The sequence below is a fragment of the Crocodylus porosus genome, unplaced genomic scaffold (genome assembly GCF_001723895.1).
Source record: "Crocodylus porosus isolate Cpor-Errol unplaced genomic scaffold, CroPor_comp1, whole genome shotgun sequence".
Taxonomy (NCBI): domain Eukaryota; kingdom Metazoa; phylum Chordata; order Crocodylia; family Crocodylidae; genus Crocodylus; species Crocodylus porosus.
The window spans coordinates 47601817-47615983 of NW_017728909.1; the positions used below are offsets into that span (position 1 = coordinate 47601817).

Here is a 14167-nt window from a genome sequence, read left to right on the forward strand (position 1 = left end):
AAGAAGATCTGTAGGTTACTTTGTGGCTTTAAGAAGGTTAGAGAGCTTTGGCAGGCGGGCTCATTGAGACTAATGCCTGCAGGTTTTGTGCTCTAAGAGGGCTCTCTAAGGCTTTTATTGACCTAGGTCTATTTCTACTCTGATTAAACAGAAATTGAGGCTGGACAAGGTAGTCACTGGCTGGGGAAATAGTGCCATCTTAAAACTAATACTGACTTCAAATTAAAGCTGTAGATGATGAACAGAACTGAGGGACGAGCTTTATTTTTTAGGTTCCTTGTGTAGATAACATTTCCCACGTTACTATCAGAGTTTGAAATGGGTATCAAATTTGGTAACAGTGAATTAAAATAAATGCTTTACATGTTTGTTTTACAACTAATATTGTGTTTAACAAATGAAGTTAAAATGACAGAGCTTTGAAAACATGACAGGTCTTTCCCCCTTTCCTCTAACATTAGCTGCAATCAGAGTTCAGTCTTTAGTAGATTTGGTTCAAGGTACAGTTATTAACAGAAGATTTGCTCTGATATCAAGGAATAAGAAAAGCAAATATTTTATAGTAGAAAAACTGGAGGTCAACTTATTTGAATAGAAATCCATTGAAAAAATGTAACTAGAACTTGATAGTGGTACATATAGAAATAATGAATATAGACACTTCACCAAAAAACACCATTCTTCATATATACACAATGCAGCATTATTATACAGAGCAAACTGCCTTAGCTGTGACAAAAGTAAGGTTCTATTACAATTCTAACAAAAATATAGCTTATATACATTTCTCTGCACGTAAATTTTATGAATGTTTCTATTTGTTTACATAACTTGGTACAAAACATAGAAAAAAGGTTGGCACATTATGTAAGCTACCTGCAGGAAACTGCAATCATGGTCGGTTTTCTTCCGCTACTATCTTAGCCCATTTTCTTTTTACCTGGTTTGCTTCCTGATACAGCACAAGACGAATAAATAACTTGTCCCAAGTCCTTTATTTCTGACAAGCAATGTATTATTACGTCCTTAACTGAAGTTACAGCTTCTAATCTACCTCATTACTGTGGCCTGGAGTGCACAGTGTTAAAAATCAGCAGTTTTCTTAGGATATATTAACCAAATATTCTGAGAATAGTTTAAAATCTGAACTCATGTTCTGCAAGTGATTAAAATGAGATGTATAAAAATATGCATTTGTGCTTTGGAAGCTTTAGCATAATTTCATATTTTAAAACTAATGAAAAAACTATGTTCAGTTTTTAACTTATTTACATCTTTTGAAATACTTCTTACATCATATAATAAAACAGTATTCTACGAGGAGGGCAAAAAGCATTATAAATTATAATGCTGCTGTAATGTATAACTTGGAAACTTTTAAAAAGCTGTAGGTCCTTACTGTAATGTACTACAATATATGGCCTTGTGTCATAAAATTTTTAGATTAATTTAAAATATTAGCGATCATGTGTACAAACAGCATTTTATTTAAAAGGATGTGGGATCAATCCCACATTGCAATGGCTTATGTAAAATTTGACACCACTTCTTATGGTAATCTCTCCAGGATAGCAGAGAAAAGTATGAATGGCAGCAATAATACGGGCCAACCTAATCTCCCACATAACACATTTTAATTAGACTAGACTGATTTTATTACATCAAGATTTTGTATGGGAAAAGAGAAGTAGGTTGATAATGTGCTGCATGAGAGAGGTAATTTTATATTTAATCTGTTTAATAACAAACTGGGTAAAGTTCTAGGCATTCATTAGAAAGCAGTCCTTTCTGAAATCAGCAGTATTTACCTATTTATCCTATTTCTGAGGTTTCATTTGCTCTACTTCACAGGTTCTCTTCAGTGCTAAAATTCAAAGGAGTTTCTCTGAAATACTTCTGCAATTTATGCCAAATTGTGGGGATTTCACTTTTTTAGTTCTGTTTAACCTATTCTGATTTTCCTTGTAAACATTACACTTCGGTATTAGAACGATTTGTACTCAGTATAGTTTTGTCAGTAGCTAAAACTGTACTAGTTACATTTGACAAATGTGTATAAGGTTAGAAGTTAGCTTTAGAAGTACCTGTGCTGCTGCAAAAGGATAGTTCCAAGGGGTGTCTATTCAGCTTCAGAATAAGTACCTTTATGAAAACAATTTTTTGTAGACTTTAGAGTGATTTAGAAGTGGAGAATAAAATATTTTCTCCTTGCTGCACAGTCTGTTCATTTTAAAGGAAATACCAACCCTTGTATCTAAGTTAGTAAATAATTCACAGTGAGACTGGTAGATCAGAAGGTCTGGTTTTCTTCCCTTCAGTTGTTGTTCTCTGATGGAAGCCTGAGACTCTTGCACTTCAGCTCATCTAACATTTTCCAGTGTTTGTAGTTATTAGCCAAGTGTTGCATTAAAACAGGTAGGTGTGCAAATGCTGAAATGGAAAGAAGGAACAACAGACTGTACAATACTGCAGTATGCTAAGGTGCTCAGAATCTAGCAGAATCCTGCCAGAGCCCTAAGTTTACATTGGCTGCAATTAATTTGCCAGGGAGTCTGAATGTAACCTTTTCTCCCCCTTTTGGAGTTTGACTACCCTTACAGAACTTTATAGAGGATATGCTGTGCTGTCTTTATGGATGGAAAGCAACAGCTCAGTTAAGCAAGCCCTTTTCTTACAAACAGTGTCTTAATCAGAGATTCTGGAAAATCTAACTTTTTATCTGTTCAGAAGAAATTTTCTGATATAGGAGGAATTTGGCAAACAACATTTTTACTCAAGCTAGTTCAAGAAAATGAATATGAACTTAAGAAAAAGGATATATAGTTGCTTATTCGAAAGAGAGAGTGTAAGTTTTGCATTAATTATACTAAAGTTAAAGGCTGGTTTTGTGAGGTTTAGAATCATAAAAAAGTAGGGTTGGAAGGGACCACAGTAGGTCATCTAGGCCAGTGGTCTCCAACCTTTTTACCGTGAAGATAACTTTTTTGTAAGTAAAGGGCACCCCAGGATCTACCACCCTGTGCCCTGCCGTCCACCCCTCCTGCCTCCCAAACAAGCTGCCCAGGCTCTAACCCCACTCACCCAGCCCAGCCTGGGCGGCAGGGGGCATGGCTCAGCCCAGCCACGTATATCCTGCCGCTCCCGATCATGGAGCCTCTGACAGACTGAGATCAACTGTCAGAAGCTCCACAATTGACCAGTTGATTGAGATCAACAGATTGGTGACCACTGATCTAGGCCAACGCTTGTGCAAGGCAGGATCCTCCCTGTCTAAACCATCCTAGAGAAGTGTTTGACTAAATTATTAAGAACTTCATGACCATAATACACTCAGAACTGCACACACAATTACTAAATCTGAGAAAGCACTCTATGCAGTAGTGTGACATAATGCATACTGGAATAAAGGGGAGTTTATAATGCATTTGTGCCACAGATAAAAGAAAAACATGGAACTTCTTACCATCCCAGGCATCAAACATGTCTGTTATAAAATAATCAATGAAAGATATCTGAGACTTTGGGATGCTGCAGGTGTTACGATCAAATACTGGCATTACAACAGGCAGACCTTGTCTTTTCTCTTCATCAGTCTACAAAAAACACCCCCCCCAAAAAAACTAGCATTAGCTTTTATAGCTTTCCCTTTGCCATCCTAGAGTGATGAGACAAATTTGTAAGTAGACAGTTCTGAAGTCAAACACCAGAATGCAAAAATTGTGACCAAGTAGTTAACACTTTTTACATAAAGAAAAAAATAGTGCATTTTAGGTAAAAAAATAAAATAAAATAAAAAAGAGAGAGAGAGAAACAAGCCCACTGTGTGGATATTGTTCATTACAATATAATTTGCTATAAACCTACAAACTGATGGTTCCATTTTGTGAACCCATCACAATTACTGCATTAACCTTCCACAATGCTCAGTTCCACAATTCTGGTCGGGGACCATGTCCCCATGATGCAAAGAGGGGGTAGAATACAAAATGTAACCATATTTTTTGCATCACAACTTGTCCCCTCTGCCTTTGAAGTTCTTCTGATCAAAAGGCAAACCAGAGATGTCCCTAAAGCTGTCTAGGCACATTTGTCTTCTAATACTACACTTACAAATTACTAATTAAGCTGTAAAAAGATATTTTTATTTTGATGTGCGTGCAAGTCCGTTTTTAAGAGTCTGTTACAGAGCTTGAGTCACAAGGACTTGGATGCGATATCATCTCAGTGCCCAAACACTTAAATACACTGCCACCCAGTGGAATTCACAACCTCAAGCAAGGTGCCTTGGTTCCCTTCTCTGATCTACATGGAGAGCTAGAATCCAAGACAGTAATTCTCAATCCAGGCACTGCAGCAGTCTTTGGTGCCTTGAGACCCTTTCAGTGGTGCTGCAGGGTGCCAAGCAATGCTGGTGCCAAATACGCTTTAAGGTGTACAATTGTGATTTACAACATAAACCGGTAATATTCAAATAGGAATCCTTAGTGTTAAAAACATTCTGACCTGCTGTGGTTTTTCTGAATTCTTTGCAACAGAATTGCTCTATTATTTTTCTGTAGTCATACTGACTGAAAACTAAGAGGGGGCATGTCCAAAGGAGTGCTTTAATGCTAAAAAAAAACAGTAGAGAACCACTAATTGAAGCAATATGAATTTCAATTACCAGCCAGCTGAGCCAGTGGTAACAAAAAGATCAGCAGGAAGTGCCAAGGAAAAATAGCTGGGCCAGATCCAAATAGATCTTGTGTCTCCACGTGGGCATTCAGACACCTTGCTCTTAGAGGGTGATCCAAATCATGCAGGAAAGGTGCATGCATTTCCTATACAAAGAATGAGGTTGACCTAGCCTAGGCTCCTACAGGCAATCCTGATTGTCTTGTCCAGTGAATCACAACCAGGATGATCTTGATACCAAAACTGTCTCAGTCACATGGGGGCTATGAGTATTATAAGGATCCTGTGTCCTAGATCACTTTGTAGAGAACCTTTAGAATTAGAAGAGTGTCAGGGACATATGGAGGAAGTTCTGTGATCACTGAATAATAAATACAACTAGGAGGAAACCTAGGAAGAGCTTTCCCCTGGAACAAAAAGAAAGGGTTATTACCTTTTCACCTCATTTGCAAAGAGTTCTGTGGTCAGATGACTCCAAAGACTTTTTTTTTTTTACCTTGGCAGTATCTGTAAAGTGAACTCTATTCCCTCCTTGTGCCACATCAAGGATGTTAAGGGCAGTATGTACTTTCTACTCCTCAGTTTGCTCTCACATGCAGATGAAGAGGAAGAGATTAACAGTTCCTGGATGGCAGAATGCCAGACAGGGTGGCACTAACTCATAAAAAAGGCATAGGCCTCCCTAGACAATAGCCTACTTTGTCAAATGCTATACACTGAAATTCCACAAATGTCACCTTGGACACCGACCTCATGGCTCTCATCCCGTGTGATGTACAGAGATCACTGTTTAGGTCAGCCACCGTGTTCTGGAGACCACTGGGAGGAATATCTGGTGGTCTGTCTACCCTTGCTATAGGTTTACTGCCTCTTGGCACAGGCTGAGAGATTTGGCATCTCCTTGTGTGTTGACATAAAACAAGGGAGGCCCAGTAGCATGGATGCCACCAGTGGCATAGGCAAATCGGGGAGAGGACAGGCAGCAGATTAGGCAAGGAATACAGGGCAGAGACCAGAAGCAAAGCAGCAGATTGGGCAGAAGGGGATCAAGGTGGCACTTGAGGAGAGTGTGGGCCTAATTTGTGGCATACCTGCTAAAAAGATTGGCCTGCTACTGAGAAAACATTGTGGTGGAGGTGGCTGTCTTGTTCTAGAACTGACACCCTTAAATGCAGTTAAGGCCGTTTAAGATTTCTATACCACACGGATATAGAGACCCTGTACTGCAACTCTCCCAAGCACATTCAGTAAGACATGTTATGTTAAGATGCTGGGAGGGGGAAGGTATGAATGCGATATGCAAGTGATGCTTGCAATCATTCTATCATGTAAGGAAAGAGTGTACCAGCTTGAATACTACAGATCAGTCTCTTTCTAGGCAGATAGTCCTGAAAGACCTGAAGGTGATGTCTAGTATGTGGTATTAGAAAGGTGCAAAAGGCCATATGCTGTAGGATTGATGGGCAGATCCCTATTGGAGCCTTTGGGCATCTCTTAATCTGTAGGACATGCTCTTTTAAGTGCTTGGAAGTGGTACTGTGTGCAAAGTTTCAAGAAGTTAAATGAATAGAGAATTGTTGGGGGTGGAGTATATCTGGGAAGGGAGGAGTCTGGAGATAAATGTATGGAGGAATGGGCAGTAGAAACAAAAGGGAAACATTTTGAACAGAATATTTCAGAAGTCTTGAGGGATAAGTTTCTGAATATAGCCCAGGGGTGGCCAGAGTTACTCACCCTGGGAACCACATCCAATCCTCCACCCAAGTTCAAGAGTTGGAAAGCAGGGGGCCAGAAGGGGGGTGGGCTGAGCGACCTGGAGTGGAGGTGACCACCTTGCCCCTCCACTGCTGAGCCACTCCAGCTTCCCCAGCAGGGAGTGTGCCCCAGGGTAAGCAGTGCAGCTGCAGCCCCTGCCCCAGCAGCCCAGCACCTGAGCCAGCAGTCCTGGAGGGAGAGAAGAAGGGAGGAGAGTGGGCTTGGGACATGCTCCCCACAGGGGAAAGCAGAGTGGTGGGAGGTGTTGGGCTGCACTGTGCTCCAGAGCCGCGTTGAGGAAAAGTGGGCGGGTCTTCAGCCAATTTCCGGAAGGCCGTAACTACCGTGCCAGCGAATTGCACATGGTAGCTACCAGGTGTATAGCCGCTCCATTGATATGAGATCCATTGAGAGAATGGTATGGTAGAAGGGAAAACCTACCACGGTAGCAGGCTTGCCAGGCCATAAAAGAGACCCAGTTTGGGAATATTTTAATGAAGATTATGTAAAACAATAAGCATGCACTTTTTGTCGAAAACAGTGATTAAATTGAGACTTCCTGACCAGTGATTTAAATTGTGATTTAAACCATGATTTAAATCTATTTCATTTAAATCAAATCTACCCTTGTAAAACTGGATAGGATAACTTATCTCACCACATCCAGGAAGCCATTCTGAGATGTTGCTGGCCCATATATTGTAAAATTGAGCCAAGTGGCTTTGGAAGGATGGAAGGTCAGCACATTATCTTCTGAGTGTACCAATAAGTTTGGTTTAGGGCTAGCTGTTCTGAACCAGGATGGTTCTATCTGTGAAATCTTTGCTGTCCCTTTGCTTGAGATACAGACTGCATTGATGAATCATAGACCAGCACTAGCAAGAAAGAGCCTCTCTTACACTGCACAGGGTTGGTATTTGAATCTGTATTTATATGAAGGGAAAATACTTTCAAGGATTAAACAGAAGCCTTTGATTCAATGGATTTTGGGTTTCATCAGTCCTGATGCTACAAAGCTCCATACCTTCAAATGGGAGGTCTCTGCTCTAGCTTGGACTTCCTGGGGAAAGCCAGATCCCTGCAGTCACAATGACTGGCACAGGACTACTGCCAATGCCATGAAACTCATTGCCATGTTGGCTACATCCAGGACAGCTGGTAGGGTTGTCCTGGCCATCACTAGATGTCCTTGATCTCAATGGAGCCTCTGTACTGGGGGAGTTGCCAAAAACTCCACAGCCAAATCAGCTAGACTGACATAGTTAAATATCTTGTAGGGCACTGCCCAAGGCACAAGAAAGAACCTGTTGGCTTGTCTACATGGTACTGCTCTCTGGGTTAGCCTCTGGAGTGCATAAGCACTGAGAGTATTGGCCATCTGGTGCTTGTGGAAGACCTTGACTGGCATTCAGAAAGTAGCATTCAGAAGCGAAGAAAACTCAGTGCTGAGGATCAGAGCTACACTGGGGCCAGGACTAAAGGTGGGGCTTTTGGAGCCTTATGATGGGGTCTGGTACCAGAGGGCATTTTGGTGCCAGGAAGTCCACACAAGTAAGTAATACCAGTTGTCGGCTTCTTGGACAGGACCAAGGAAATGCCACCGCACATCAGAGTGATGGAGACATCTGTTCATTATGTGGTTCCATCATCGTAAATAAATATTGTAATGCCAATGGCCTTCTGGCTAACTGGGATATTAAAGAACCATAACCCTTGAATGGCTCTGTGCTGGGTGCTATGTCCCTTATGCTCTGAACTACGAGTCTCAGTGCAAGGTGGCACCGGCATATCATAATCTGGGTCTCTTCAAGCCTCTGCAGAAATCCTTTGAAACCAAGAAGTCTTGGGTCTGGGTGATGGTGCCAGGGCTGAAGCTTATGCTGTCCTACAACAAGGAACTTATTTGTCACTTGTATGGGTTGAGAGGTGTTGGGAGTCTTTTCTCCCTTCAAGCAGACCTTCCTCTCTTTTGGTGTTGTGAGGAGGAGGATTTCCAAGGGCAAGTGATCTGCCTCAAGATCTGGACCAGGTCTGGTGAGTAAGGACAAATTTTGGTGGCATTGGAAATGTTCCACACTGGCTTATGATGCCATAAATGGTGTATGGTGCCACAACGAACCCTTCAATACCGTATCTAATGTGAAACAGAGAGATTTATCCAGGAGAAAGAGCTTAAGGATATTCTCCAGTATCTTCTCAGCTTGAATGACTGATAGAGTAGCTGTTGAAGTTGTGAGTCTCCCTCAAGCAAATGTACTTTGTGTGCCCATCTGAAGCTCAAATTAGGCCCCCACGGGAAGGACATGTCCTGACACTTGGAGATTAAACAGGTCTGGGTAAGGCTATGTGAAAGAAAGGGGAACCACCCCTTCATCTAGCAACTGCAACCTGCCAACCAAGAAGGAAGGAAGATAGCCCATGTCAGTGGTGAAATCCAGGGTAGCAGGGCCTTGTGGCATGGCTCTGTTTGTGAGGGTGGAAGGCAGATACCTACTGGCACTGAACCAAAGCCTCAGAGGGTTGCAGGATGTCCCTAAGCAAAGAAAAAACAAGAAAATAAACTTCACACTTCTCAGGAACCCACACAAAATGTCTGGGGTAGGTTAAATGCCGTTATCTGAAGTGAAACTTAGGAAGGAAAACCTGGGCTCCCACCCCTATTCTTTTTGAGGCTACCAGAGGACCTCTATCATACTTAGTTGACTTGCATCTCATTTGAAAAACAGAACTCTCCAGTACTAGAGTGTAACTAACTGTGACTGTGCAGAGACCAACAATTGTCTTAGGCAGCCTGGGAAAGTAAAACAGAACAGAACAAAATGAAGCATACAAATACTGTCCACAGTTTCACACCACAAACAAAATTAGCCCCACAGGCAGCATGTTATCAGTAGTGGAAGGTGTCAACCTGTTTCTCTTTTGCATGAAATGAGTACTCGCGAGAATAAGACCAGCTGTGAAAGTAAAGTAAACCCTTATCTTTAAATTAAAGATCTACTCCAGCCAGAATATTATAAAACAGCAGCTGGTATCCATGCACTTGTATGTGATGTGATAATCATTCACTCAAATAATACAAAATTCATACCTGTGCAAAATATTCCTCCGAAATTCTCCCAGCCCATTCAATGCAGAGTTCTAGAGGACGACACGGATTTGCTACATCTGCACACTTAATCATCATGCGCTTGATCAGTGTTTGGTTATCTGGAAAATTCTTTACGTTGGCTGTACAATCACAATCACTACCTTCACTCTGTAATAGAGAATCAGTCAAGGGTTCGTGGTCACCATCAGCAATAACAAGTATAAATACATTACTATTTAATTCCTTTCTAATGCACTTCTCAGAGCACATCCTGTTTACTTAGATGCACAATATTCTGGGTAAAAAAACAGGTTAAGCAGAATAGGGAGAGAAAATAAATTTCCTTCTATGTGCAGCAATTTTATTAGGCAGCCGTAATTACATCACCATTACCTCCAGTACAGTTTGGGTAATTTTCAGAATTAGCAGTGAAGTCAGCAATACAATAGTCTCAAACTTTTACTCCTCACGAACTCAGAAAAGAGTTGTGCTGGTGGCTTCTTATGTGGACACTGCCCACTGGACTATCAGTCTCATTGCAGAAATATCACTGTAAAACCATGAGTGACCTAGATTTGAATCAGTATTTTGGGGGTGAAACAGCAGCATTTAGATTGCTGCATGTGCTTCCCTTTTCCAGATCACAAAAAAGCTTAAAAAAAGGAAGGGGGGTGGGGGGGGGGTAAGCTGAGGTCTAGAAACTTTAGTTTATATTTAGGAAAAAAAAGGCAGAAAAAAGAAAATATGCCTGATGCCTTTGAAGAGCAGACCAGCAGAGAGAAGATCTCCTGCAGGTACATGACATTTTTATCTTTTGACACAGATGCTAACTCCCCATGCCTGGGCTTTGGGCTGGATTTTAAGCTACAGAGCTGGAACCATTATGCCATAGCTACATTTCAAACAGCTCAAAAGGTCACCAGTAGGGAAATATAAGAAAAGAGGGGGTAATTTGCAGTAGCTTTCTACTTGCAAGGCAATGAACTGTTGAACTGCTCTGGGGAAGTGCATGGAAGAGATGGTGCATTTGTGACACATCTTCTATGAAGCCATCTTTTGGCCCTTTCGCAGCTTAGAAGGGCACAGGTATACTATATTCCTTATTGAGTAATAAAAGGTGGACACCTCAGCTCACTATGGCATTAATGCTACTCGCAAAATAATATATTTGTGTAATTATGTCCTCCCTTCTGCTGCTAAATTCAAATCTGAGTCAAAAATTGAACATAAATACTTTTTACCACCAGTGCCGAATTAATGTCTTTGTGGTTTATGAGGAGATATTTTTGCAGTGACTCTTACCAATGGGGGCATTAATCTTCCAACTTTATGTTTAACAGTTAATTCTTCTCAGCATGGGTAGTCCAGCAAAGAACTGCCCAATTAGAACTGCCTCCTAACTGCTGCTCATAATCAAAAGTAGGAAAAAACAGTGTTAACAATAAGGAATAGGACAAACTGCAGCCAGGAAAAGCTCACTCTATACTATCACTCTTTTTGCATTGCAGTTTTATTACTCTTCAAGCCTTTTTCCCTTTATACAATAGTCTCCGCTACAAATGGGCAAGATAAAAACAGTGAATCAGAGCAAATGCTTTTTATAGCTTAAAAATGCTGATTATAGTAGAATATATAGGAAGCATTTACATGTACATCAGCAAATGCCAGAGGTTAATGTGATTAAAGGGAGTCTATCAAAAACAAATCAGGGATTTAAGTACCATTGAATGGGACCTGTACACCTAAAATCCTTCAGACATTTCTGGATCTTCCCTACGCCAAGTCAATTATTGGAAAAACGTAAAGCCCTGAAAGAAGTGACCAGGGGGAAGGTGGCAGAAGGAGGGGGAGTGGGGAGGAGGGGGTATAATCTATTACACTTTACAGATTCCTCATGTGTGATCTACTTTGGAAAGACTTTTCAGAATGATTCCAGCAACAACAGTGGCCCAAGCCAGCAAGCTGAAAAACTGAAAAATCTAAATTTGGAAGTATGGTTTGGATTCAATAAAGCCATGCAAACTGGGTAATTACTTTCTGCAAGTGGGGAGGTGGCTTCACTACATAATGCCATACTGAGCCATTGTGCTACAGCTCTAAAGATTAGTGTTGCTTAAACCGTTTCTGAAGAAGGCAAGCAAAGTATTTTAATCCTGAACCTATTAAATTCCATTCAATCTTCCCACTTCCGCTACAAAATGACATACTTCACCTGAAAATAAAAATCCTGTTCAGTTGGTTGCTACTATCTCCATGATAAACGAGAGGAAGAAGTAGCTCTGTTTTTGAAGATATATAGACCAGCCATGTACAGTCTAAGAGTGTAAGTGCATCTAACCATCTATTTCTTATCCACCTATTACTGGATCCACGAGTATTATCCTGCAGCAGATTCCCAGGTTATGTTTAACCACTTGTCTGTCTCTTCTTGGGTTTGCAGATTCTAAGGGCTTCTAGTCCCCCCCTGGCAAATGTGACAAAATGCAGGAAGCATGATTCTAGTGAAGGGTAACAAGGAGCAAGATGGCTAATATTATTAAAATAAAGATCTGTTGTTTTTCCCAGCTACATTCCTGCAGTCAGGAAAAGGTCTTTACTGCAGGTCAGATAGTTTCTACAGAGAAAAATCATGTTTGATATCTATTCATGTTACTAAACAGATGGGGATTTTTAAGATTATGAAGTAGAGTTTGGCTTTCTGCCTAAATATTAAACTAGATCTCTCTACACAAGAGTCAACTTTCAAAAGGAGAAACCCATTCTGGGTAGGAAAGGTTAGTAACTATATATAAGTAACAAAGGAGCTTTGAAATTAAAACCAGACTACACAAGGGCAATTGCTTGTTTATTCAGGAAGGCAAAGATGCATATAAACATTAATACATTGTGTTATTGGGGCTGGAATCAGTACTGAATACATTGGATCAGTGTACCCCTGGTAGCCAGACATGGAGCAGTGTACCCCCGGCAGCTAGACTGGACACGGAGCAGGGGCAGAAATGGGGAAGGAGGAAGGAGGGGAGTTGGCATGTGGCCAGATGTGGAGTGGCAGTGTCCACCATCTGTGAGCTCCCCCCGCACCTTGCATCCAGCTGGGCTTTCCCTGCCATTCACATCCAGCCATCCTAGTACCCCGTAGGAACTTCTCAAGTAACCCCGGTTGACAACCCTTGCATTAATGCAATCTCAGAGCTGCCACTTTTGAGGGCCAGAAAAGTGTAAGTGGCAAACCAAGAGCAAAAGAAGCCATTTGATACCAGGGTTGAACCATAAACATACCCACATGCGAATAGAGAAAAAGCATGAGAAACTATTATATGCTTTTCTCATTTATTTCCTCAGTTAACTTTGTTTCCTTTAAGCAGTGACATAAGCAGATTATTTTTGAGTGGGTAACAAAATTATGAAGAAGTTGGTGGCAATTAATTGTTGGGGCACAAAACCAGTACTTGACCTTGAGAAGAGACAATGCGGGCAAGAGGCACCAGACTTCAATTCAAAGATCAGGGCTTGACTGATTATCTTCAAGGGATTACCAAGAAACTGTCTGTGTTAGATTTTGGAGTATGGGGACAAGTAACAGGAGTAGTAAGAAGAATGTGTGAAGACAGCAGGCCTCTGGTTCAGGAATTTCTCACTGGAGTTACTAGCTGTGCTGGGGGAGCCTCTGGCCAGATGACTGGCATCTTTTGTGGCAAAAAAATAGAATGATGCTAAATAGAAAAGGCCATAGCATTGCTCAAAGGCTCCTAAAACTAGTTTCAGTGTAAAATATTTAGAGCAAAATTGTCAAACAGCATCTTACACTGTAAATGTGGAATCTGGACATGAGCCTGATGGCTCATACAGAAATTTGGAATACAGTACTTTTTTGGTGATCCAGCCTATGGGCCATATTTTGCCCACCCCTGCTGTAGACACTCAGCAATGTTTGGTAATGGGGAGGGGCTTCGTTTGCACTGTGCAGGCTTTCCTGTGCTGCACCATGCCATGGACAAATGGGTTTGCCCATGCTGCACCACACTGCAGCCAGAGCTTTGTCCATGCTGCACTGGGGCTGGCAGAGAGAAGTGGCAGTGGTTGGGTCCTTGCATTGTCCCACATGGCTCCTACTGGGTCATTCTGGCCCACTGCTGTAAAACATTTGCTGACAGCTAACTTATACTGTGGGCTATTTTAAGCTTTTGGGGGGCAGGGTCAAGCACCATGTTCTCTCAAATATCTATACTACACCAATAGGCAGTATTTGTTCTCAAGTCTATTTGTGGTGTTTGAAAATGACCATAAATGAAAATAACACTAAGTTTTCTTGAAGTATAAATGGAAAAAGTCCCTTAGAAGCTTCCAGCTGGATCACCTTACATTTGAGTTAGTTTCCCCGGATGCCATGGACTTATTGATGCTATTCACAAATTTGTTCACATGCTCAAAGTGCTTTGTCATCTCTGTTGCCAAAACCATGTCAATAACAGCTTGTCGCAATGTCCGATAATGGTTCCTAAAAGAGAAAAAAACTGTTTACTCATTCAGGTGATAGTCAGAGTTAATTCTGGCTTTCTCTGGACCTTCTCACCAAGTTTGTAAAAGGGAAGTTGAGACAGACATTAAACATAAAATGGGTTAACTGGAAAGTAACAGTAACTGGTTGCA

The 14167-nt window shown here is 41.3% G+C and overlaps 1 protein-coding gene across 1 annotated transcript in view; it reads right to left on the reverse strand.

The window, feature by feature from the left end:
- Nucleotides 1–235: 235 nt before the first annotated feature.
- Nucleotides 236–14167, reverse strand: part of PDE8B (phosphodiesterase 8B) — a 204654-nt gene continuing 190722 nt past the window's right edge. Inside the window, exons 20-23 of the mRNA XM_019532208.1 lie at nt 13880–14015; nt 9518–9685; nt 3464–3593; nt 236–2430 (exon numbers count right to left, since the gene is read on the reverse strand). Of these exons, the coding sequence (XP_019387753.1) occupies nt 2315–2430; nt 3464–3593; nt 9518–9685; nt 13880–14015 (550 nt within the window). The 3' untranslated portion in view covers nt 236–2314. The remainder of the gene's footprint in view (nt 2431–3463; nt 3594–9517; nt 9686–13879; nt 14016–14167) is intronic.